This window comes from Halichoerus grypus, chromosome 8, assembly GCF_964656455.1.
Source record: "Halichoerus grypus chromosome 8, mHalGry1.hap1.1, whole genome shotgun sequence".
In the NCBI taxonomy this organism is placed as follows: Eukaryota; Metazoa; Chordata; class Mammalia; order Carnivora; family Phocidae; genus Halichoerus; species Halichoerus grypus.
In genome coordinates this window covers 137,127,335-137,155,078 of record NC_135719.1, presented here as the reverse complement: position 1 = coordinate 137,155,078, position 27,744 = coordinate 137,127,335, and the positions used below count along the sequence as shown (strand labels likewise).

The following is a 27,744-nucleotide window of genomic DNA, read 5'->3' as shown; positions in this document are numbered from 1 at the left end:
AGGATCAGAGGGAGAAGCAGACTTCCCAATGAGCTGGGAGCCTGACGTGGGACTCGATCCCAGGACTTTGGGATCATGACCTGAGCCGAAGGCAGTCGCCTAACCAACTGAGCCACCCAGGCGCCCCGACCTGCATTTTTCTTTTAAAGTTTCCTTACTGTTACACATTTAAACAATTACAGTAGGAAAGAAATTTTATCACTTTAGAATTTTATACCTTTCAAAAGTGGTACTTCTCTGATATTTTTTATGAACCAGGGGGAGGACTGATTGGAAGAAAAGGCTATGTAGGCACACTGGGGAAAAATGACACGATGATGTGTGCGGTGTATGGATGGACAGAAGAGATGGCTTTTTCTGGAACATCCACAGGAGACGTGTGCATCTGGAGAGATGTCTTTCTTGTGAAAACAGTTAAAGCACATGATGGGCCAGTGTTTAGTATGCATGCATTGGAAAAAGTAAGTATTCTGAAGATATTTTTAAGTTAAACATAATTTGATCATGGATTGTAGAGCATTTTCACAGGTAAAGGAATATTGTCTTTCTGCTTAGCTGAGCCACCCAGACTCTGAACCAGAGTCTTCCTACCTTCTTTTATTCCTCTTTCAAACTCCTGAAGACAGTGAAATGGGTCTGCTATTAAAAAAGAAAAAGTTTAACTTAATATTTATTAATCTCTTTCTGTGTCAACAATTGCTTAAGTGCTTTATTATCACCGTATCCTGTGAGGTAACTAGTCATGATCCTCTTTTTGAAGGATGAGGTTATGAAGCTTCCAAGAGAAAATATGTATCTTACTGAAAGTGTTAGAGCTACCTTATGGTTGCAGATTACAAACCTTGTTCTTAAAGTCCTAAAAGTAGATTGTTTAGTGTCCCTGTAAATATTTTTGCAGATTCCGTGCTGACATATAAAAAAACCCAATTGATTCTAATGCTAATTTGTTCACAAGCTGTAACTTTTAGCTGTTAATGTTCTTTCCTCTAGAATTTTTCAACATACGGAAGGTTCTTATTTTTAAAAATATTTAGATCTTTATTAACTTGAAGCTTTTACTTTCAAAGGGATTCGTAACTGGAGGAAAAGATGGTGTAGTAGCTCTTTGGGATGACTCCTTTGAAAGATGTCTCAAGACCTATGCTATAAAAAGAGCCGCTTTGGCACCAGGATCTAAAGGTGATTTGAGGGCGCCTGGGTGGCTCAGTCGGTTAAACATCTGCCTTCAGCTCAGGTCATGATCCCGGGGTCCTGAGATTGTGCCCCACGTCGGGCTCTCTGCTCAGTGGGGAATCTGCTTCTCCTTCTCCCTCTGCCTTCTGCTCTGCCTACGTATGCTCTCTCATTCTGTCAAATAAATAAAATCTTTAAAAAAATAATAAGTGATTTGAGATTTAATTTCCTTTGTAGGATAAAAGATTAATTGCTCATTAACATGTGTGGTCACTGAGGTGGAACACATGGACTACCTTTTTCTGTCTTTACTAGATAGGCATCAGAATTTAATGGGAGAAGCCATTTAACTAGAGCCACAATCCTTACTGTCCTTTCAAAAATCTATTTTCTTTGATACAGATGGTAAAATATTAACCAAGTACAAGATTATTCATGGTAATTTTGATCATTTTTAATGTTTCAAAGAAAATTGCCACATGAGCATCCCACTTACTACCAGTCAGGAATTTGTTTTTAAACTTGGCATTTTGTTTCACATTTGTTTTGTTGACCTTGCCTGTCTATCGCTGCATGCCCTTCCTTTTACCCTTTCTTTCAGTGTATTAAGGTACAACCTCACACTGTCTCTGACCTGCAGGCCTTTCTGTATGCCATTACTTTGCCTAGAATTTGCCCTTTCTCCTCCCTCCTGCCTCCTCCAGTTACCTGACCGTACACTCATTTTTCAGATCTCAATAGGGTGATTTCTAACACTTCCATCTCCCCTCCACCCCCTCAAAAAAGGGAAAATTCCCTTACAATTGTCCCTGTTTCAATACGCTCCTCACAGAGGGTCTGTTTTCTTCATTGTGTGGTCTGTAAGGGCAGGAGCTGTCTCTGTTACGTTTACCAGACATCTCGGAAGCCTTCCTAGGATACAGTAGACATAAATGAATCAATCTTAAGTTGAATTGAATTAAAATTACCAGAATATTGTAGGTGCTCTAAGAAGGTAAGGAGGTGAATGAGGAGGGGCAAATATAAGAGGAAAAGAAACAGTCATCAGAATAGTAGTAAAAGATCTGGGATAATAGAGAATTATAGTATGTTTTGAGATTAGCAATTGTTTTGAGATTAGTAAATTCAGTGCATTTATTAGAATACTTAAAATACAGGGAAAAGCAACCTTGTAATGTGATTTTCACTGTCAAAATAGCATCGTTGGCAATATATACATCTTTGTATTCTAGTAACTTTAAATCTAGAAGAACATCTCCATTTAACATTTCAGGTCTTCTCTTGGAAGATAACCCATCTATACGTGCCATATCATTAGGACATGGTCATATTTTAGTTGGCACAAAGAATGGTGAAATACTAGAAGTGGATAAAAGTGGCCCAATAACACTTCTGGTCCAGGTAATTTGAAAAGTTAATATACCTTTTTTCTCTTTGTATGCCATTGATTCAATACCGAAGAACCAAAAGTTAACAGTAGTGAAAAATAATGCTAAATTAATTAGGGAGATATTTGATAATATATACCAAAACATTTTAATTTAATTACAGCTAAATGAATAGATACCAGTAAATAAATATGCATGTTATCATGTGGAATAACTGCCAATATTTTAAGTAATTTCTTATAGTAAAACAAGAAACCAATGAAAAGAAAAAACAGTTGTAATTAATTTAACCAAGTCAATTTATTTCATATTTATTTTTATTTCTTTGAAGTATATTTGTTGAACCTCAGGCAGTTGTTTTTCTTTGAAACTCTTTATTTTCATTATTAAGTTTCTAACTTAAAAAATAAATGTGTGCTAAAAATTTTATTGCTGAAAACATCACTGAAAATATTAATAATAAAAATCTAACAATATAAACACTTGTATGGTAAAAATACAAAATGAAAGAGCAGGATCGGCTGATCCTTAACATTTTTATCAGCAATGCTGTTACATTTCCTATATGTATTGTTTTTCTGAAAGTAGGGAGACAAATCAATACTATAAAACTCAGCAAATGAGGTAGGATCTACCCTATTGAAAGTGTCCTCCTGCAACTCTATATAGTAACACCAATTTTGAGTTTACCTTTTATTCTGAAAAAGAATTACATTCTTTCTTATTACAGACTTATTTCTTCTCCAACCCCACTTCCCCCCCCACCTCACTTCTGTTAAAACACCACAGAGCACACATAGAGGAGAACACTGCACATGCTTTAATGTTAATATAAAATCCTGATGTGCCAAGGAGAATTTGTAAGCAAATAACAAAATGTTTTATATTGAATTTACTGTCAAAGGTTGGTGTCTTACTCTTTAACTTCAGTCACATAATATTCCTTTTAAGTAAAAAGATGATGGAGTCATGGTGTTTAACATGTTTATGATCTCTTAGAAAATATTAGCACAAGTACACTTTTACAGATGAATCCACGGACAGAACTTTTCAAAAAGACAATTTTATAATTGTAAGAAAAGGTTTGAAGTGATAAATGACATCCTATTATTTTTTATATTATAGTGTGTAAGATTTTAAATATCTACTGTCTGTCTCCTAAACATCAGAAACAAGACAAGGATACCATGTCTCACCATTTTTGTCCAACATTGTGTGAGAGGTCTTAGCCAATCTAGAAAAACATTATAAAGTGTAAGTGTTGGAAACAAATGGATAAGACTGTCACTATTTGCAGATATTATAACCCTATACCCTGAGTATTCAAGAGAATAAACTGAAACATTATTAGAACTAATTATGAAGTCCTGTAAAGTGAAATTCAAAATCAGCATGTAAAAATCAATAGCATTTCTTCAAATCAGCAATAACCAATTAGAAAATGTGATACAAAAATGGTACTCCCAAAAAAAACTATACAATAACCAGGAAAAAATATGCAAGATCAGTGTTAAGAAAACTATAAAGTTTACTAAAGACCTAAAAGAGCTAAATAACTTATGAATTCAATATGATCATAAACCAAATCCAAATGAGATTTTTCAGAAATTCTGGGAAGAGTTTTAAAAAATCATCTAGAAGAAAAAAATACCCAAAAATAGTGCAAAAATTTTTTAGAAACTCCATGCTAGAAATAAGATAATATAAAACTATAATAATTAAAAGTGTGGAGATATACAGGGAAATGCAAATCAAAACCACAATGAGATAGATATCACCTCCCACCTGTCATAATGGCTAAAATCAAAAATTCAAGAAACAACAAGCATTGGCAAGGATGTGGAAAAAAAGGAACACTTGTGCATTGTTGGTAGGAATGCAAACTGGGGCAGCCACTCTAGAAAACAGCATGGGGGTTCCTCAAAAAATTAAAACTAGAACTACCCTGTGATTCAGTAGTCATACTACAGGATATTTACCTAAAGAATGCAAAAACAGTAATTTGAAGGGGTACATGCACTCTGTGTTTATTGCAGCATTATTTACAGTATCCAAATTATGGAAGCAACCAAAGTGTCCATCACTAGATAAATGTATAAAATAGATGTGTGTGCGTATATATGTATATATATGTATATATATACGCACACACACAATGGAATATTATTCGGCCATAGAAAAAGAATGAAATCTTGCCATTTGCAAGATGACAACATGGACAGAGCTCGAGAGTATAATGCTAAGCAAAATAAACCAATCAGAGAAATACAAATACCATCTGATTTCACTCACGTGTGGAATTTAAGAAACAAAACAAATGAACAAAGGGAAAAAAAAATAGAGACCAAAAAACAGACCCTTAACTACAGAGAACAAACTGATGGTTACCAGAGGGGAGGTGGTTGGGGGATGGGTGGTATAGATGAAGGGGATTAAGAGTACACTTATCTTGGTAAGCACTGAGTAATATGTAGAACTGTTGAATCACCTGAAACTAACACCATATGATTATCTACACTGGAATTAAAAAAGTGTGTAGATGTATGTACACAACAGAAGTACATTCAGATGTATAAAAAAAAAAACATGTACAGCATTCTTTGTAGCAGTATTTTATGGATTAGTTTGGGGAGTAGCATCTCTTAACAATATTAAATTATATCCATGAACATGAGATCTCTCCATTTTTTTTAGATCCTTAACTTTTTTCAATAGTTTTATGGTTTTCAGTATACAGATCTCACAGTTATTTTTTTAGTAACAGACCTCATTTATTCTAATAGTTTTTTAGTGGATTTTTCAGATTTTCTCTATATAAGATCATGAGCTGCAAATATAGTTTTACTATATTCCCTTTCCAGTCAGGATGGCTGTTATTTCTTTTTCTTGCCTAATTATCCTGGCTGGAATCTTCAGTACAGTGTAGAATAGAAGTAGTGAGAGCATCCTTGTCTTGTTTCTAATTTTAGGGAGGAAGCATCCAATATTTTACCATTATGTTTAAGTAACCTCTACACCCAACGTGGGCTTGAACTCACAACTCCTTACCATTAAATTTAATGCTAACTGGATTTTTCAGATTGAAGAATTACTTTTTTCAGATTCTTCAGATTGAAGAATTACTCTTCTGTTCCTAGTGTGATGCAAGTTTTTATCATGAAAGATTATGTCCATTGTCAAATGCTTTTTCTTTGTCTATTGAGAGATGATAGTGTGGTTTTTATTTTATTCTATTGATAAGGTGTATTACATTAATTGGTTTTCACCTTTTAAACCAACCTTGCATCCCTAGTTGGTTGTGGTGTATAATTGTTTTTGTATGTGTTGGAATCAGTTTGCTATATTTGAGGATTTTAGCATCCACAGACTGTATTTAAGGGATAATTGGTCTATAGTTTCCTTGTGATGTCTGTCTGGTTTTGGTATCAGACTCATCTTGGCTCCGTAAAATGATTTGGGAAGTGGTCTCTCCTCTTTGATAGTCTTTTTCCCTGTCCATACCCAGTCACTAAGTCCATTAAGTTGCTGGCTGATTGCTCTGTTTTCAACATTTACCCCAGAGCATAAATTGCTCCACAGATTAAACTAATCAAATTCAGGCTCCCTAAAAGGGACACCATTCCCTAGATTAGTGTTTGAGATTTATTCTGACTTGAAGCAGTCTCCTCCCAGGTATCTCTGAGATTGCCCTGGTTCTGTTGGACAAACTCACTGGCCTTCAGTTTAGCTTATATAGCTAATAAGTACCAGTTACCTCCAGTTACCTTTCATCATAACCTTCATTGTTTTCAAGAGCATCTTTAGGCTTGAACTTTTCTACACTGTGTAATAAATGAAGTCATTTCCTTTGAGAAGAGATTAGGAGCTGTTTTACTGCTTGCTTCTTCCTCAAGGCACAATCTCTGATCCAAAGCTCTGGAGTTGAGGGTGAGGACAATGGAGTGCTCCTTTCTGAGTGTCCGTTGCTTTAGAAGCTGAGTGCTCAGTTTAAGGTGGGGGTAGTAGGGAGCAGTAGCCTTAGGTCTTCTTGAATTGATATTGAAGCCCCAGTATTCTTAGTGGCATGACCCCCAATGTAGAGCCTCCCTCTCAGAATAGGAGTGGGCAGAAGGGAATTCCTACCTGTGTGCAGCACTCATCAAGGATTTAGCCTCTAGCAAGTAGCTGGGGGCAGGATGAGAAATGCCAGTCACCTGCCCCTTCTGGGAAGACAGTCCATTATATTAGGGGGGAGGGAGAGAGAGTACCCACACCCTGTGTTCTTGGTTACATCAGACTGGTGTGGACTTTTCAAGTCAGTGAGTTGGAAAGAGGGAGGAAAGGAGTGGGTCTCAGTTCAAATACTGCAAAACTCCCATCGTTCTTACCAGATTTTAGCAGATTTTTTGAATAAATGTTTCTTTTGTCATAACTTCTTAGAACCATTTCCAGAAACCTTAATTTTTTTTTATTAATTTCATCAGTTTCACTGGGGAGCTGGTCTGCAGCGCTCCTTACTCTCTCATAAAGGAAGTTCCTCCTGTATGGTAATTTTTAACATTCCAAGGCAGCCAATTCCTATTCTCTCCACTCAGTGAAATTTTAGGCTTTTAAATTAATTTTGATGCTAACTTGATTGTATTGTAATTGTGAAGATAAAGTTGATACAAAATTATTTTAAGGTATACTCCAAAGATAAAGAGAAAAGTTTATTAGATTACTCTATTATTCATTATCCTATCATTATATATTGTCAGTTGTTGTCTGTAGTTTTCTTCTAAATACGCACATATTTAGGTTAAATTGATCTTAACTGTGTTTTCTTTGTAGGGACACATGGAAGGAGAGGTGTGGGGTTTGGCTACACATCCTTACCTGCCCATCTGTGCTACTGTAAGTGATGATAAAACCTTAAGAATATGGGATCTCTCTCCTAGTCATTGTATGTTGGCTGTCCGGAAACTGAAAAAGGGTAAGAGGCTCTCAGGCTTGAACATAGATTAAGTTGTCACAGTTTTCTAACCCTCACAAATGTAAGAAAGCAATAGTAGGTATATAAAAAAGACTTTAAATATTCATTCCATGTGCACTTGCTCATGATGCTTTTTAAAGAAAATTAATTATACCCAGTCTTTGCTGTGGGACCTCCTCTGATCATACCTATCCTGAGCCAGTTTGCAATGTTATGTTGGAAAGAAAAAAATACAAGAATACAAGAAGAAAACAGAAGCTAAATTTTCCACCCTTTGTGATTATGAAATATGTGTAATTCATAATCAGAAACTAAGAAAGAAGGCTTAATTTAAAAAGGGGTAGCAGAACTGAAGGGAGGACATTTTAGGGTGAAACAGAACTGAGCACATTTGTAGGAGTCAAATGAAGCTAGCCTATCAGTATAGAGAGATTAAGGGGTTCCATTTTTGGAGCAAGGCAGATATTATTAACCTAGGGCAAATGAGGATGTACAGATAACTTCACATTTCTTAATGAGGTGGTAGGGAATGTTATTTTATAGCATGGAGGCATTGAAGGAGGAGCTCTTGTTGAAAAGGTTGAAAATTGTGACTATAAGAAATGAGGATCAGCAGATGATGGAAAGGATTGTCAGGCCATAATAAAGGCCAAGTTGAACTTAGGTAACATGAATTTGTAATTTAGTTACTTTATTTTTATTTCCATCTATTGACTTAAAAGTTAGAGTCTATTCTCTTCTTCTAGTGTTACTGTATTTAATATTTGTACTTAACTAAAAATCTAAAAATAATCACAATCTCTAGAATAATTGAACCCCAATCACTGCCCCGTCTCTCTCTCTCTCTCTCTCTCTCTGAGTTATGAATGTCCAGCATTTTCATTCTTTGGTGGTTTTTTCTCCCTGAGAACTAGAGAAAATTACCAAATATTATCGCAGTGGTTCTGTATTGAATTTTCTACGTGAAGGTTTACATACAGTAAGATCACAAAACCACAGTCACACCTTTGTCTACATAGGAAATCACGGTATCAACTATTCTTTTCTTCACAAGGCCATAGGAGGTCCTTACCAGTCAAATTTGGAACATACTTGCTTTTAATACCCCTCAGATTTTCTTTTTTTAATTGAGGTATAATTGACATACAGCTTATTAGTTTCAGGTGTACAACATAATGATCCAATATTTGTATATATTGTGAAATGATCACTACAATAAATCTAGTTAACATCCATTGCCATACATAGTCACAAAATGTTTTTTTTAAAAGATTTTATTTTATTTATTTATTCATGAAAGACAGAGAGAATGGGGGGGGGGGGGCAGAGGGAGAAGCAGGCTCCCAAGGAGCAGGGAGCCCAATGCGGGACTCGATCCCAGGACCCTGGGATCATGACCTGAGCCGAAGGCAGACGCTTAACCATCTGAGCCACCCAGGCGCCCAAAATGTTTTCTTTTTATGATAACTTTTAAGATCTCCTCTTTTAACAACTTTCAAATACACAATACAATATTATTAACTATAGTCATCATGATGTACATTACATCCCCATGACTTACTCGTTTTATAACTGGAAGTCTGTACCTTTTGATCCCCTCACCCACTTTGCCCACCTGTCAGTAGCAACCACCAATCTGTTCTTTGTATCTATGAGCTTGTTTTTTTTTGTTGTTGTTTTGTGTTTTGTTTTTTTTTTTAAAGATTTTATTTATTTATTTGACAGTGAGAGAGGGAACACAAGCAGGGGGAGTGGGAGAGGGAGAAGCAGGCATCCCGCGGAGCAGGGAGCCCGATGCGGGGCTTGATCCCAGGACCCTGGGATCATGACCTGAGCCGAAGGCAGATGCCTAACAACTGAGCCACCCAGGCACCCCTGTTTTTGTTTTTGGTTTTTAGATTCCACATATCGATCAGATGGTATGGTATTTAGCAGGTTGTCATTCATTTTTATGAATGAATAATATTCCATTGTGTGTGTATGTTTATGCACCATTTCTTTATCCATTCTTCCATCATTGGGCCTTTGGTTGTTTCTGTATCTTAATTATCATAAATAATGATGCAGTAAACATGGGAGTACATATGTCTTTCTTTGAGTAAGTGTTTTCATTATCTTCAGGTTAGTACCCAGGAGTGGAATTACTGCATCATATGGTAGTTCTATCTTTAATTTTTGAGAATTTGGGTTTTTTTTAACCCCTCTTCAGTCGGATGTTATTCTTTAATGCAGTCAGTGTCTACTTAGGTCTATCTATACTTATACATTTCTTTGCTCATATTTTCTTCTTGTATCTCAGATATTTTTTCTTTTATCATTTTTTTCTAAAATATAGTCTTAGAAGGGGGCCTGGGTGGCTCAGTTAAGCGTGTGCCTTCGGCTCAGATCATGATCCCAGGGTCCTGGGATCGAGTCCTGCATCAGGCTCCCTGCTCAGCGGGGAGTCTGCTTCTCCCTCTCCCTCTCCTTCTGCCTCTGACTCGTTCTCTCTCTCTCTCTCAAATAAATAAATAAAATCTTAAAAATAAAAAATATATATAGTTTTAGAGTTTCTTTAATAAAGACTTCTTTGTCTGAACCAGTGTCATTTCAGGTATAGGGTGGTAGGAGTGGTCTGTTGCAGCAGCAAAAGTATTTTATCATGGACACTGTAATTTTTTTTTTTAAAGATTTATTTATTTTGAGAGAGAGAACGTGTGTGCGCATGTACAAGCAGGGGGAGGGGCAGAGGGAGAGGGAGAGAGAATCCTTAAGCAGACTCCCTGCTGAGTACAGAGCCTGATATGGGGGTCCAATCCAGGACCCTGAAATCATGACCTGAGCAGAAACCAGGAGTTGGCCACTTAACTGAGCCACCCAGGCACCCCTGACATTGCAATTCTTAAAAAGCAAGTTTGTTTTTTGTTGTTGATGTATAGTTCATACATAAGTTACATTAGTTACAGCTATACAACATAACAGTTGAGCTTCTCTGTACATCATGCTGTGATGTAGCTACCATTTGTCATTATACAACACTATTACAATACTATTGACTGTATTCCATATGCTTTCATCCCTGTGACTTACTCATTCCATAACTGGAAGGTTGTACCTCCCACTCTCCTTAAAAAGCAAACTGATTTTTATTAAGCTTTATTATTATTGTTTTAAAATTTTTGATAGATGGGGTTTTGCCACTCTGGGTGAATTATTACCACCTCCCTCCCTGCCTTTGGTATACTATTACTCTATGTTTTTATTTTTTTACTCTCATTCTTTAATGCTAATTTAACCTCTTCTGGAGTTCTGGTTGAGAGTTATTATTCCCCTCGTTTCCGTCGTTCTCTTATTTTGTTCTGTAGTTCTGTACTTCAATAACATTATGCATGTGCTTCATTTTTTACTTATTCTATTTAGGATTTGTTGTGCTTCCTGAATTTGTGGATTTATGTCTTGCATCAGACCTGAAAAATTATCTTCCAGTATTATTGGCTGCTCCTAGGAATAGATCTTTGTATTAGGTTATGGAGAAAACACATAATTCTGTGTGTTTGTTTTTAAATATTCTTCACTTTTATTTTTGTCACCATTGATTCAAAAGGAAAATACGTGAGGGGAACCCTCTTGCACTGTTGGTGGGAATGCAAACTGGTGGAGCCACTGTGGAAAGCAGTATGGAGGTTCCTCAGAAAGTAAAAAATAGAACTACTTTATGATCCAGCAATTATACTACTAGGTATTTACCCAAAGAATACAAAAACCCTAATTCAAAGGGATACGTGCACCCCAAAGTTTATAGCAGCATTATCAACAATAGCCAAATTATAGCTGAAGTGTCTATCGACTAATGAATGGATAAAGAAGATGTGGTGTATATATATATACACATACATACCACACACACAATGAAATATTACTCAGCCATAGGAAAAAAAGAATGACATCTTACCATTTGCAACAACATGGGTAGAGCTAGGGTATATTATGATAAGTGAAATAAGTCAGTCAGAAAGATAAATACCATATGATTCCACTCACATGTGGAATTTAAGAAACAAATGAGCAAAGGGAAATAAAAAGAAAGAGGCAAACCAAGAAACAGGCTCTTAACTATAGAGAACAAACTGATGGAGGATGGAGGATCCAGAATGGAGGTGGGTGGGGGAATGGGTTAAATAGGTGATGGGGATTAAGGAGTGCACTTGTTGTGATGAGTACCGGGTGTTATATGTAAGTATTGAATCACTATATTGTACACCTGAAACTAATATTACCCTGTTAACTGAAATTTAAATAAAAACCTTTAAAAAAAGGAAAATAGGTGGATTTTCTTAACTTTAAAAGGTTATGTGTGGTTTTATATTGGTTGAGTTAATTACAAAATTACTGAAGTCCTAATGGTTTAAATATTATGAAATAGTTATCTCCTTCAAACATTCAGTAAGCAAATACTATTTTCTTCAGCAAATGAGTATACAACTTTTACGATGCTGAGGCTTAACGTTTTATAAAAGTAAGTCATAGGGGCACCTGGTTGGCTCAGTTAAGCATCCGACCCTTGATTTCAGCTCAGGTCATGATCTCAGGGTCCTGGGATGAGCCCCCTGTCAGGCTTCATGCTCAGCGGGGAGTCTGCTTGAGGATGCTCTCTCCCTCTCCCCTGGCGCCTCCCCTTGCTTGCTCGCATGCTCGCTCTCTCTCTCTAAAATAAATCTTAAAAGGTCATTATAGTTAATGTAGATTGTCCTATGAGAATTTTGCCAAACAAGTAATTTCATTTATAGTAACAAGTTCTAGAATAACCAGAAATATAAATATGTAACATGAACTAATGTCTATGATGTTAATATCTATAAAGCAAGTATTTTCTTTTTTTTTTTTTTAAGATTTTTTTATTTATTTGAGAGAGAGAATGAGAGAGAACATGAGAGGGGGGAGGGTCAGAGGGAGAAGCAGACTCCCTGCCGAGCAGGGAGCCCAGTGCGGAACTCGATCCCGGGACTCCAGGATCATGACCTGAGCCGAAGGCAGTTGCTTAACCAACTGAGCCACCCAGGCGCCCAAGCCAGTATTTTCTAAATATTGCTAACCTTTCACACTTTTCTGTGTAATGATGTATTAGAAATTTCTGTTAGAAACTTGTACTCCCTGGTCTTAGCTTTTAATTATAATCAAATCCCATTTTTTTTCTCCCTACCCCTTCCTCAACTCTAGTAACCATCAGTCTATTCTTTGTATCTGTGAGCTTGGGTTTTTGTTTTGTTTTAGATTCCACATATAAAAGATCATATAGTATTTGTCTGTCTCTGACTTCACTTAGCTGATATCCTTGAGGTCCATCCATGTTGTCAGAAATGGCAGGATTTCATTTGTTTTTATGGCTGAATTAAATTCCATTGTATACCATAATTTCTTTATCCTTTCATCCATCAATGGACATTTAGGTTATTACATATCCTTGCTATTGAAAATAATGCAGCAGTGAACATGGGAATGAATATATCCTTCAAATTATTGTTTTCATTTTTTTCAGATAAATACCCAGGAGTGGAATTGCTGGATTATATGGTAGTTCTATTTTTGATTTTTGTACTGTTTTTTGTACTGACTGCACCAGTTTACATTCCCACAGCAGTGCATGAGGGTTCTGTTTTCCCCACATTCTTGCCAACGTTTGTTATTTTTTGTCTTTTTGATAATAACCATTCTAATAGGTATGAGGTCTATCTTATTGTGGTTTTGATTTGCGTTTCCCAGATTAATGATGTTGAGCATCTTTTCATGTACCTGTTGGCCATCTGTATGTCTTCTTTGGACAAGTATCTATTCAGATCTTCTGCCCATTTTTTAATTGGATTGTTTGTTTTTTCACTATTGAGTTGTAGGAGTTCCTTATATATTTTGAATAAAAGCCCCCACTCAGATATATGATCTGCAGCTATTTTCTCCCGTTGGGTAGATTGCCTTTTCATTGATTTCCTTTGCTGTGCAGAAACTTTTTAGCTTGTTGTAGTCCCACTTGTTGATTTTTGCTTTTGTTGTGTTTGATTTTGGTGTTAGGTTTTTAAAAATCAGCAAGACCTATGTCAAGAAGCGTATTACTGCCTGTGTTTTCTTCTAGGAATCTTATGGTTTCAGGTCTTACATTTCTTTCAGGTTAATTTTTGTGAATGGTGTAAGATAGTGGTCCAGTTTCATTCTTTTGCATGTGTCTGCCAGTTTTCCTAACACCATTTATTGAAGAGATCATCCTTTCTCCATTGTATAATCTTGGCTTCTTTGTCTTAAATTATTTGACCATATATGTATGGGTTTATTTCTGGGCTTTGTATTCATTTCCATTGATCTGTGTGTCTGTTTCTATGCCAATACCATACTGTTCTAGTTACTGTAGCTTTATAATATAGTTTGAAATCAGAGCTTGTGATGCCTCCGGCTTTGTTCTTTCTCAAAAATTGCTTTGGCTACTCAGGGTCTTTTGTGGTTCCATACAAATTTTAGGAGTGTTCTATTTCTGTGAAAAATACCATTGGAATTTTTTAAGTAGACTCTATGCCCAGCATGGCACTTGAACTCCCTACCCTGAGATTAAGAGTCACATGCTCTACCAACTGGGCCAGCCAGACACCTCAATACCATTGGAATTTTGATAGGGATTGCATTGAATCTATATTTTGCTTTGGGTGATATGGACATTTTAACAGTATTAATTCTTCCAATCAGTGAGCACAGAATATCTTTTCATTTATTTTGTCTTTAATTTCATTAATGTCTTAATAGGTTTCAGTATATAGGTCTTTCACCTCCCTGGTTAAATTTATTCCTAGGTGGGTTTTTTTTTTTTTAATACAATTATAAATGGGATTGTTTTCTTAATTTCTCTTTCTCAGAGTTTGTTATTATGAAGAAATGCAACAGATTTTTGTGTATTGATTTTGTAGTCTTCAACTTTACTGAATTTTATTCTGACAGTTTTTGATGGAGTCATAAGGTTTTCTATATATGATGTGTCATCTGCAAATAGTGACAGTTTTACTTTCTTTGTAATTTGGATGCCTTTTCTTTTTCTTCTCCCCTCCCCTACCCCACCCCCGATTGCTCTGGCTAGGACTTCTAACACTATGTTGAATAAAAGTGGCAAGAGTAGACATCCTTGTCTTGTTCCTGATCTTAGAGGAAAACATTTCAGCCTTTCACCATTGAGTATGATGTTAGCTGTGGGCTTGTCATATGTGGCCTTTATTATGTTGAGGTAGCCTTCTTCTATACCCACTTTGTTGAGAGTTTTTATTAAGAACAGATGTTTGATTTTGTCAAATGCCTTTCTGCATCTAATGAGATCATGAATTTTATCCTTTCTTTTTTTTGAAAGAGAGAGTGAGGGGGCAGGGGCAGAAGGAGAGGGAGAGAGAGGGAGAGAGAATCTTAAACAGGCTCCATGCTCAGCATGGAGCCTGGCATGGGGCTCGATCTCACAACCCGGAGATCATGACCTGAGCTGAAATCAAGAATTGGATGGTTAACTGACTGAGCCACCCAGGGACCCCTATCCTTCATTTTGCTAATGGTAGTGTATCACATTGACTAATGTGTATATGTTGAACCATCCTTGTATCCCTGGAATAAATCCCACTTGATCATGCTGTATGATCCTTTTAATGTATTATTGAATTTAGTTTGCTAATACTTTGTTGAGGATTTTTGCATCTATGTTCATCAAAGATATTGACCTGTGATTTTCTTTTTTTCTGGCATCTTTTCTGATTTTGGTATTGAGGTAATGTTGGCCTTGTAAAATATGTTTGGAAAAGTTCCTCCCTCTTCTATTTTTCGGAAGAGTTTGAGCAGGATTGGTATTAATTCTTCTTTAGGTACTTGGTAGAATTCACCGCTGAAACCATCTGCTCCTGAACTTTTATTCATTGGGAGATTCTTGATTACTGACTTAATCTCCTTGCTAGTAACCAGTCTGTTCAGATTTTCTATTTCATCATGATTTAGTCTTGGCAGGTTGTATGTTTTTAGGAATTTATCCATTTCTTCTGGGTTGTCCAATTGTTGGCAAATACTTGTTCATAGTAGTCTCTTACAATCCTTTTATTCTGGGGGCGCCTGGGTGGCTCAGTCGTTAAGCGTCTGCCTTTGGCTCAGGTCATGATCCCAGGGTCCTGGGATCGAGCCCCGCATCGGGCTCCCTGCTCCGTGGGAAGCCTGCTTCTTCCTCTCCCACTCCCCCTGCTTGTGTTCCCTCTCTCGCTGCCTTTCTCTCTGTCAAATAAATAAAAAATCTTTAAAAAAAAAACAAAAAAAAAAAAACAATCCTTTTATTCTGTGGTATTGGTTGTAACACCTCCTCTTTCACTTCTGATTTTGAGTCCTCTCTTTTTTCTTGGTGAGTCTAGCTAAAGATTTGTCAATTTTATTTGTCTTCTCAAAGAACCAGCTCTTAGTTTCATTGATTTTTCTATTGTCTTTTTAGTCTCTGTTTCATTTATTTCTGTTCTAATCTTTATTTCCTTTCTTCTACTAACTTTGGTCTTCAGTTCTTTTTTTTTTTTTCTTCCTAGTTCCTTGAGGTGTAAAGTTAGATTATTTAGTTCAGATTTTTTTTGTTTCTTAAGGTAGGCATTCATCACTATGAACTTTCCTCTTAGAACTGTTTTGCTCTATCTCATAAATTTTGGTAAGTTACATTTTCATTTTTGTTTGTCTCAGTATTTTTTTATTTTATTATGTTAATCACCATACATTACATCATTAGTTTTTGATGTAGTGTTCCATGATTCATTGTTTGTGTATAACACCCTGTGCTCCATTCAATAGTGCCCTCTTTAATACCCATCTCAGTATTTTTTTTATTTCTCTTTTAAGTTCTTCTTTGACCATTGGTTGTTTAGTAGCATGTTGTTTAATCTCCATGTATTTGTGAATTTTCCAGGTTTCTTCACGTAATTAATTTCTGGTTTCATACTGTTGTGGTTGGAATAGATGCTTGATATGATTTTAGTCCTCTTAGATTTATTAATACTTGTTTTGTGACCTAACATTGATCTATCTTGGAAAATGTTCCATGTGTACTTGAGAAGAATGTGTATTCTCTTGTTTTTGAATGGATCTTCTGTAAATATCTGTTAAGCCCATCTGGTGTAACATGCCATTTAAGGTCAGTGTTTCCTTATTAATTTTCTGTCTAGATGATCTATCCATTGATGTGAATGGGGTATTAAAGACCCCTACTCTTACTGTATTGCTGTCTACTTCTCCCTTTAGTTCTGTTAATATTTGCTTTATGTATTTAGGTTCTCTTCTGTTGGGTACATAAATATTAACAAATGTTACATCCTTTTGTTGCATTGGCCCCTTTATCATTATGTATTGACCTTCTTGTCTCTTATTACAGTCTTTATTTTAAAGTCTGTTTTGTCTGATAAAAGTATAGCTGCCCAGATTTCTTTTGGTTTCCATTTGCCTACAATATCTTTTTTCGTATCTGTACTTTTATTTTGTGCATGACCTTACTTCTATAGTGTGTTTCTTAGTTTGCCTCTCTTTTTATTTCCCTTTGCTTATTTGTTTTGTTTCTTAAATTCCACATGTGAATGAAATCAGATGGTATTTTTCTTTGACTTATTTCACTTAGCATAATACTGTCTAGCTCCATCCATGTTGTTGCAAATGGCAAGATTTCATTCTTTTTGATGGCTGAATAATTAGCAGCTCTTTCTCTTTCACATCTGCTGTGTAACCTACCTATTAGGTATTTGATTTTGAGAATTCACCTTAGATTTTTTTAATAACCTGTCATTCCTTGTTTATGTTTTAGCTTTCCTCTCTTAAGTCTTTAATCTTTACCTATCAGATAAAGAATATAAAATCTAGTTATCTGACATCCTTTGGGATCTGACTATGCTGTGTTTTTTCTTTCTGCTGTTTAGGGGTTATTTTTCTGCTGACTCCCTCCTGGTGTGCCATTTTCTTTTGTGCTTGAAAATTTGGATTGTAAGTTTATGTTTAATTGGGCTTTCTTTACCTGTAGGGGGATTCTCTGAGGTCTGGATCAAAGGTGTTCTTCCAGAGTGATTTTGTGTCCTTCTCCCAGGTGCATAAGTTGCTACCATCGAGAACTACTAAGGATTTCTTTAACTAGGATTGCATGAATCCTGTAATTAGCATAGCTTGAAATCTAGGATTTGTATAAGCCACCCTACATTTGTGAGTCCTCAAGTATGATTTTTTTCCCCTCTATCTAGAACCCAGGGAGCATACACAAGTCTATTTCCTGACGTCTTTCTTTACTCCCAGGCATAATTTTAAAAGTCTACTCTTAAAAAAGTCTACTCTTCCCTTGAGATATGATTGTAATACTCAATAAAAGGACAAGACAGGGACACCTGGGTGGCTCAGTTGGTTAAGTGTCTGCATTCGGCTCAGGTCATGATCCCGGGGTCCTGGGATCGAGCCCCATGTCAGGCTCCCTGCTTGGCGGGAAGCCTGCTTCTCCCTCTCCCACTCCCCCTGCTTGTGTTCCCTCTCTCGCTGTGTCTCTCTCTGTCAAATAAATAAAATCTTTAAAAAAAAAAGACTAAATTGTAAAGTTAACCACCGACAAACTTGTATAAAATATTTTTTAAGGGGCACCTGGGTGGCTCAGTCGTTAAGCGTCTGCCTTCAGCTCAGGTCATGATCCCAGGGTCCTGGGATCGAGCCCCGCATCAGACTCCCTGCTAAGAGGGAAGCCTGCTTCTCCCTCTCCCATTCCCCCTGCTGTGTTCCCTCTCTTGCTGTGTTTCTCTGTCAAGTGAATAAATAAAATCTTCCAAAAAAAATATTTTTTAAAAAAGAAGTAAATAGTTTATGTATACACATAATAAGCGTTTATGTATAGTCCCTGTTTCCATAACTGGTTATGGGCTATGGTTGATATCTCTGACTTCCTTTTTCTATTACCCATTTCATATTTTCTTTGTCCTTTTTTTTTTTTTAAAGATTTTATTTATTTGACAGAGAGAGACACAGCGAGAGAGGGAACACAAGCAGAGGGAGTGGGAGAGGGAGAAGCAGGCTTCCCGTGGAGCAGGGAGCCCAATGCAGGGCTCGATCCCAGAACCCTGGGATCATAACCTGAGCCAAAGGCAGATGCTTAATGACTGAGCCACTCAGGCGCCCCTGTCCTTTTTTTTTTTTTTAAAGATTTTATTTATTTGACAGAGAGATAGCGAGAGCAGGAACACAAGCAGGGGGAGTGGGAGAGGGAGAAGCAGACTCCCCACTGAGCAGGGAGCCCGATGCGGGAGCTTGATCCCAGGACTCTGGGACCATGACCTGAGCCGAAGGCAGATGCTTAATGACTGAGCCACCCAGGCACCCCAATATTTTCTTTGTCCTTAGCCAGAACCTCAGGTGGTTGGAGTTATTTGGCTCATGGGGTAACCCAAACCTGTATTGCTAAATGATACGAAATCTCAGTATCTCTACCTGTTTTTTTCCCTGGTTGCTGTTCCATTAAGTTTTACCATTGGTTATGGAAGACTAAGAAATGTCCCAATGAGTCCCCCTGGGTTCCAGATATAGTCCCCTTTGCCCTCAGTGTGTAGCAATAACTCAGTTTCCCCTCTGCAGTTGGGATCAATTACTTCAGCTGGAAGAGTAACAGCCCCTTTGCTTGTTGTTTCACTGGCATAAGGAGCCCAACATGACCAGGTGGCAGTCTCACCTTCTCATTCAGAGGAAGCATTCTGTCCCCTGGTGAAAGAATTCTCCCTGCTCTTGGGAGATAAGACTAAATCAGCAGAGCTCAGAGTTGCCAGGATGCAAAACAAAATTGTGCAAGTTCGTTATTAGATTGAATGGTGAGAAGAGTCACTCCCACTTCCACTTCTTGATTTCCAGACCCATGTAAACAGGCTATGAGGTCGACAGCACCATGTAATGGTCTATGATTCAAAGCATATATTGCATCCTGTAAGACAAAATCCCAGTCTTTGACGGTATTGTTTCCCAGATGGTGCCATAAATTAGTTTTCAGTAAGCCATTCCACTGTTAATTAATTGTTCTGTTAGTAGCTTTTTCTGAGTAGTGGGAATTGTGATAAAACTAGTTAATTCCATGGGTATGAGTCTAATGCTGGACATTTTTTGCTATAGGTTCCTTGATCAGAAGCATGAAATTTGGTGATGGTGGAAAAGGCGTCCCATGTGTCCATGGATGGTGGTGCTAGCAGAATCATAATGGTCAGGGAAGGCAAATCCAGAATTCATGTCTATTCTAATAAAGATGAATCTTTGCCTCCTCCATAGTGGAAGAGGTCCAATATAATCAGCTTGCTACCAGCTGGCTGGTTGGTCTCCCTGGGGAATGGTGTTATAGCAGAAGTTCACTTGGTCTCTACTGTTAGCAGATTAGACACTCAGTGGTAGTGGTAGCAAGATAACCTTGGAAAAGAGAGTCCATGTTTTCTAAGTCAAACATAAACACTGTCCTTGCCTCCACGGGCCCACTGAGTAAGTGCTAGCTGGCTAGAAGAAGACACTTCTCTGAGGTCCACAGAGCATAGTATTTTGTTCTCCTGATCATTGAGAGTCTCCTCTGTAGTGGACACTTTTGTTTGGCATTCCGTAGGGCACAAAAATCTTCATATCTTTTGCCCTTTCTGAAAGTTTCATTTTCCAGATTTCCTTGTCTCTAATCTTCTAATCCTGAAAGAATCCAGTCCTCAACTGATCATCCAAATAGTTAACAGATGCTAATGAGTCAGTGTAAATCTGTCCATCTGGTCATCTTTCACCACAAAAGTGGAAAACCAAATGTACTGCTTGAAGTGCTACCCATTGTGAAATTTTACCTTTACTGCTATCCTTCAGGGTCACCCCTGAGTGGAGCTATAGTGATTTCAGGTAGATACCAACATCTACTGTATAGGAACATCTGTAAATCTGGCTCAAGTTTTTTTTTTCCTCAGTCAACTGATCGTTAATGAATACCTGTGAGGCCATAGGTATAGATTGAGAGAGAGAAGAGGTATTGTAGCAGGGATTATTGTTGGATTCTGAGCTACTTGTTCGTGCAAATTACTTCTGACTTCCAGATCTGTGGAAGACTGGTCTTTTATATACCATTTCCATTTGATCATAGATTGCTGCTTAGGACACATAGTCACCTGATATCCCATAGTTAGGCATTTACTCTCTACCAAGGCCTAGTAGCAAGGCCAAAACATCTTCTCAAAGGGAAAATAGGTATCTGTAAAGGAGGGTATGGAATTTTCTCCCAAATCTAAGAGATCTGCAGTACAATTCTCCTTTACTAGCTTTCCAGAGCTAGCATCCTTGTTTACCACAGACACTTTGAGTATCATTGAATTTGCTAGATTATAAGGCCCAAGTGGAAGATTAGCTTGCCTCCTCTTGTTCTAGTCCCCTGGAAGCCTTTTAAGTGACTTGATAAAGGGGTAGAAGCAGCTCACTCAAATGTGTAGGCTTCCAAAAGGCATTACAGACATTTTACTCCTTTTGTTTGTGGTAGGTTTTGGAAGGTGTAGCAACCTTTCACTTTAAAGGGAATATCTTGACGTATTCCATATCATTGGATCCCCAGAAGCTTCACTGAAGTGGCAGGTCCCTTAATTTTTGTGGTAATTATCTTCCACTCTCTTGATTCAGTTATGTCTTACTAAGACATCTAAAGTACTTGTTGCTTCCTGCTCCCCAGATCCATTCTGCATAATGTCATCAATGTAGTGGACCATTGAGATGTTTTGTGGAATGTCAAGATGATCAGGATCTCTGTGGACTATACTATGGCAAAAAAACAAAAAACAGGAGAGTTGAATAGCCCTGAGGCAAGGCTTTGAAGGTGTGCACAGATACAAGCCAGGTAAAAGCAGACTACCCTGCTGGTCCTTACAGATTGGGGGTGGAGAAAAAAAGCTTTAACCAGGGCAATAACTGCATGCAAAATGTTAAGGGCTATGTTTGTTTGTGCTGGTAAAGATCTGAAAGAGTATCTTCAGTTAGCATCGCTACCTGATTAAATTTATTATCATAGTTAGTATCTAAAATTCATCTTAGGGGCGCCTGGATAGCTCAGTTGGTTAAGCATTCAACTCTTGATTTCAGCTCAGGTCATGATCTCAGGGTCCTGCGATCGAGCCCCAAATTGGGCTCCACACTCAGCAGGGAGTCTGCTTCTCTTCCTCTCCCTCTGCCCCAGAGAAAGAAAGAAAGTGAGAGTGTGGTGGGGGTCTCTCTCTCTCTGTGTCTCTAAAATAAATCTTTAAAAAAATTAAAATCCATCTTATTTCACATAGACCAAACAGTCAAGTTTAAATGTGATAGGTGTTTTCACTAGTGCATATTTTCAGTCTTTGGTAATGCCACTAATTTTTGCAATTCTCAGGCTTGCAGTTTTGCATCTAATTTATGATCTTGAGAGAGGAATTTCCAGGGGTTTGCACTTATTTCTTCCTGTTGTAATGACCCTTATCCCATGGATCACAGAGACAATCTAGTGGATTCTACAAGTTGCCAAGTGTATCTGTTACAATTCAGGAATTGGATGGAATCCACAGAATTAGTGTTAGTTCAGAGCCCCTGTTTACTAATTCCTGAACATTTGAGTATTTCCTTTTCTTCAGTTGAACCATTTGTGACCACTGATTGTTGGAGAAAGATTTACTTAATATACTGTGGCATTGCTACAGGGTCCTTCCCAATGGGACTTAGCCTTCCCTTTAATCAAGGGGCTCTGAGTATATGAATTGGCTCAGGTCTGAAAACAGGCTGAGAATCTGTGACTTTCCATTATGGTAACTGAAGTCAGGTTTTTTAGCCACCAGGTCTGGAGTTTTTTCTATTATATAGATCAAACACTAATCTAGTAGCCTACTCATCTATTTCATTCCTGCAGACACCATGATTGATTAGTCACCAACAGAAATCTCCACAGGCCAAAACATTCTGATTATTAGGACACTCCTGCTGCCCTTTTTGGTAAAAGAATCTGCTCTTTTAAGTGCTGCTACTTGGCTTCTGCTTTTCCTAGATGACCCCTATTGAATCAAGGAGCCCATATTAATGGAAACATCTCCCTTTCCTGATCTACATAGGAGGACATCACAGAGCTTTTCAAAGATGTAGATGTTGCCCTTGATTAATGTATTTCTCAATGCTTTTAAAGGGACTGTTTTCTAGACTTTGGGGGGGCAGTGTAGTTGGTGGGCAAGTATACAGGTTGCATATGAGAAATCTACTTCAACATTCTTACCTCCCTAAGCTTTTGGATTCCTTCCTCTATGAGAGGTCAGCAAATCCAGCCCACCTCCTGATTATGTAAATAATATTTTATTGGGACACAGCCATGTCCATTCATTTATGTATTGTCTAGGTCTGCTTTTGTACTACAGTAGCAGAGTTGAGTAGTAGTGACAGAGACCATATGGCGTGCAACGCTGAAAATATTTACTCTCTGGTCCTTTAAGAAAAGGTTTGTTGCCGACCTCTGCCCTAGAGCATGCTGAGATTTGATCCAAGGTAGGGGTCTAGTGACAGCAGAGAAGTGGTTGTGATAGTTCTTCAGAAGGCTAAACATCCCCTGCAAGGCATCTACCCCAGAAGGTCAGTCTTCCCAGGCACAAGACAGCAAACTTGGCGCTGGCCGTGAGACTCAGAATAAACACAGAAGTTCAAGATTTTCAGTTTTGTCTGAATCTAACCAGATGCTCCCATTCCACAGTTCAAAGTTCCTTCCTTCCCAATCAGTGCCCCATCACATAAGAAACTTGGTGAAACTGGGAATTCAGCTGACATTGTAAATTTGCAACCTACACAATTAAATTTTGTGTTTAATTTTTAGCAACATCAGCCCATGGTCTCTAGTCAGACCATGACTCGTGCTGAGAGTTTAAGGATCTGAGTTTGTTACTTCTTTCTGTTAAATGTTCCATGCACTCAGTGGAATCTTTTGCACAGCATAGTCCTTGCAGTCATCATTCTTTTTGTGATGGTCAAAGGCAGCAGCCTCTTGGACTCCGAGGGCATTTTACTTCAATTAACTGCAGGAGATAACTTGATTGTTATGCCCATACATATACCCTGGATTACTAACATCCCATTTCCCGTTGGCAAGGGCTCAGCACTGTGCTTAAACCCAAAGGCATGACTCAACCAGTTCCAAAAATCCCATCTTTAATGATCTGTCTCCTGTGACTACTTCAGTACCAATTTTATACCAATGAAGAAACAGAACGACCTTAGTAAGTTGGAATAGGGAAAATTTAATATTGAATAAGTGTTGTTAGCCAATAAAAGGTGATTAAGTACTAAAAGGGGTAAAGAGGATTCTAAGGAGTATAGAAGCAAACTGCAGAAAGCAGCTGCCACCTGTAGATTGGTGGGTGCTGATTAAGGAAGGACCCCTTCCTCTTTCCCTGGCTGAGATTCAGATCTCTTTGGAGAGATGTGGGTGCCATAGAAAAGAAACTTGCCAGAGGGCTAGTTTAGGAAATCTTTTGCTATGGTGGCAGAAAAAAAATCTCATCCCAGCCCCAGCCCCAATACCTACCCTTGCCCTGTTGTTAATCTGCCCTCCCAGTTCCAGCACACCAGGAGAAAGAAAAATCCCTTCCTTCTTTGGCCTTGCAAGGACCTTCCAGTACCCTCTACTGGACAAAATCAAAGTAGCTGGAAAAGGAAAAATGTCTATAGGGCCTAGTTCTAGTATCACATAGCCCGAAAGAAAAGGGTGAATTTGGAGCCGAGAGGCAATAAATTAATAACAAGCTTTTATCCAGCTCATGACTGTGACTACTGTCTGTATGCTACTGTCTCCCATATTTATATCTCTAGTCTAGTCTTCTCCCTTGAGCTCCAGAGAAGTGTAATTATACCACACTGCCTTCTTGATGTCTTCACTTGAATTTCTCATAGGTATCCTTAACTTTATGGGTACAAAACTGAACACTTAAAAAAAAAAAAATGAACACTTGGACCTCCTCTAGTTTTTTCCATCTTGGTAAATGACATCACCATTCAAAAAAAAAATATCCTTGATTTTATCTTTTTCTCCTGTGCTCCTCCCTTTAGTCAGAGTCCTGCCAGCTTTATCTTCAGAATATCCAAATCCTAACCTTTCTCATCACCTCCACTCCAGCTACCCTGCTCCAGGTTGCCATCATCTCTTAAATATGAGAAATACTTCCAGATTTCTTCATTATGTTCTTGATAATTAAAAGATAAATAAATGACTTGTTCTCAATTCATTCTGTAACTTTTCATTCTGTGACAGCTGTACCCCATCCCTCCCTCTCCAAATTTTATGCAAGACACCAGAAGTCTTAGGGCTTTTGAATATGTCTGCCATATCCCTTGCTGTCAGGACAAGCCCATTTTTATTTATTTCCCAATATATATTAACCCTTATTTTTTAAAATTAATAATATTAGCATCATTATTCATGCATGGTTAGATCTTTCATGCATGGATAGATCTTCCTAGGTTTAATAATTTTCATATTATATCAAAATATATATCAAAAATATTTTCATATTTTTTTCAAATTTGAAAGCATTTTTATAAAAATGGACTTATTCCTTATATTTCTGATTTGTTGGATAGAAACTACAGAGGTAGCAACCTCCCACTAAAAGACATTTCCACATGTCATTGGCTTTTTATGTTAAAATCTCTCATTTTTTCTCATCAACTTGATTTTTTAAGTTTTTAAACGTTAGTACTTTTGTTACATTCAGAAGAGGGAAATGGTTTGTATTAATTATTGCTTAGAATTTCATACCACTGATTTCAGTAGAAAACTTTGTTGCCTGCATCCCTTGACTGCTTTTGAATATTGATTTGAGGCCATAATGAATACAGGAATTCTCTTTGAAATTAAAGGTTCCTTAAGCACATAATTTTTTTAAATAGAAGAAAGTTGCGTGATATATACTCTCGATCTCTTTTTAGGTGGGAGATGTTGCTGTTTTTCTCCTGATGGTAAAGCTTTAGCTGTAGGTCTGAATGATGGAAGTTTCTTAATGGCAAATGCAGATACTCTAGAGGATCTTGTGTCTTTTCACCACAGAAAAGATATTATTTCAGATATTCGATTTTCACCAGGTAAGGTATCATTGAAATCATATTTGATTATTAACTTGGGGTGGCCGTGGGCAAATATATCAATATGTAATTTTTATTAACCATTATTTTATCTTGGAATTTTAATTTTTTGAGAGAAAAGACAGTATGGTAAAAGGTAAAATTCCTGAATTAGATCAGTGGCAAAATATCCAGCTTAATACCAATTCTGTCACTAAATAAATAGGCTCAAGCCAAGGAACTGTTCTGAGTTTCATTTTCCTCATTTCTAACATAGAAGGATTGGGTAACTGTCTTCATTATATTCTTAGTACTTTTGAAATTTTGCACTAATTTTGCTTTAGCAATTTCCGTGGTATTATCTCTGAAGAAACCCACTGTAATGTGGGAAGTACTAACATTAAGGCAAAATTTACTTATGTTGGTTTACTTTCATTTTTTCTAAATTTAGAGGGCTTTTTAAAAAACTTTTTTTAGTTAAACACAAACTGTATTATATGATATATAATTTTTGGCCTTTTCTTTCCATTGAACTGTCTCACTACACTAAAGAAAACATTTTATTTTGTTAGTCATAATATGCTTGAAAAAATACAGATTATCACTTGATACAGGTTTTGTTATAATTTACAAAACACCTAAGAGTTCCTCCAAAAAAATGTTAAGAAAATTAACTCTAGTTGTAGAATGTAAAAAATATTTCTAAAGATAGAAAATCTCAAGCAAATATGTTTCTGTTACAGGTTCTGGGAAATACCTTGCGGTAGCATCCCATGACAGTTTTATAGATATATACAATGTGATGAGTAGTAAACGAGTAGGAATATGCAAAGGCGCTACCAGTTACATAACCCATGTTGATTGGGATATTAGAGGTAAGAGTTTAAATAACCTATTTGGTAAAAGTTCCATTTGATTTAGTATAGCTATTTTAGAGAAACAGTGATTCAACAGATGAGTTCAGAATCATTGTGAGAAACATTCTCAAAATTACTTTCCACTCCTTTATTTCACATCTGAAGGTGAATGCTGTGAGTTTAGATTTTTCAATACTTCCTATATAATTCAAGAGATAGTACAGTAAGTGGCAAATTCTTTAATTTGTAAAGTAAATTAAATATTATGTAAAATTTTTTAGTCATTTGTTCTGGCTCTTGTCAGATAAGCTTAGTATAAATAATAATTGAAAATTTGGAAAATAGATACATTAATGAGGATTTTAATGTCCTTTCCCCATCATTCAATAAAACGCATTTCTTAAAAATAATCACAATTGTATAACATACAGAATTTAATGAGTGTCTTTGTTTTTTCAGTAGAATGCATTGCACATGGCAGTGTTTAATAATTTAGATAAGTGCTAAATATTTTAAATGCTCTATAGTTTTGTTTCATGTATTCATTTACATAAATCTAGTATTGTTAAAGTTTTTCCAAACATAATTAAACAAAAAGCTTTTTAAAAAAATCCTCAAATTTATTTCTAGGGTTTTTTTATATGCGTAACAACAGAAATAGTTTTTATGTATATACATACACAAAAATTAAACCATTTATGAATTACTTATGTGGTTGACTGTAAGGAAAATGGTTTTTATGTTTAAGCTTAATTTTTCCCATAAAAGTTAAACATTCTACTTCTGGGGAAGATGGCAGAGTAGGAGGGTGCTAGACTCACCTTGTCTCAGATAAAACTAACACCCACATCAGTGTAAATAACCCAGAAAATGACCTGAAGACTGGCAGAACAGATTCTCCATAGCTAAACGTAGAGAAGAGGCCACATGAAGAGGATAGGAAGGATGGAGATGCAGTTGGGAGCTAAATGGATTCACAGGACTGTCTGCAGGAGGGAGAAGGGACACTGCGGGCATGGAGAGGGGAAAGAAACAGACAATCACAGTGGGAAGCCCACAGGGAAAAGATAAAACATTTGGCTTTGAAAACCAGAGGGGTCGAATTCCACAAGTTCTTACAATTAGTTCTAGGCTTACACCTAGAATTTTAAAAATCAGCCGGTTTGGCTCTGGGAGAGCCAGGAGAGTGAGGGGAAACTGAGTCTCCACCCTTAAAGACACAGCATAACAACAGCCCTGGAAGCAGCAGTTTGGAAAACACCTGGGGTATGTGGAAAGGAGATTTGTTTACTAATCTTAGAGC

The 27,744-nt window shown here is 37.1% G+C and overlaps 1 protein-coding gene across 1 annotated transcript in view; it reads left to right on the top strand.

Annotated features, from left to right (window-relative positions):
• The window catches only part of EML5 (EMAP like 5), a 168,591-nt gene that overhangs the window by 96,381 nt on the left and 44,466 nt on the right, over positions 1–27,744 (top strand). The window contains exons 18-23 of the mRNA XM_078054081.1: positions 259–461; positions 1,068–1,179; positions 2,447–2,574; positions 7,371–7,512; positions 25,453–25,605; positions 26,328–26,459. Coding sequence (XP_077910207.1) covers positions 259–461; positions 1,068–1,179; positions 2,447–2,574; positions 7,371–7,512; positions 25,453–25,605; positions 26,328–26,459 — 870 coding nt within the window. The remainder of the gene's footprint in view (positions 1–258; positions 462–1,067; positions 1,180–2,446; positions 2,575–7,370; positions 7,513–25,452; positions 25,606–26,327; positions 26,460–27,744) is intronic.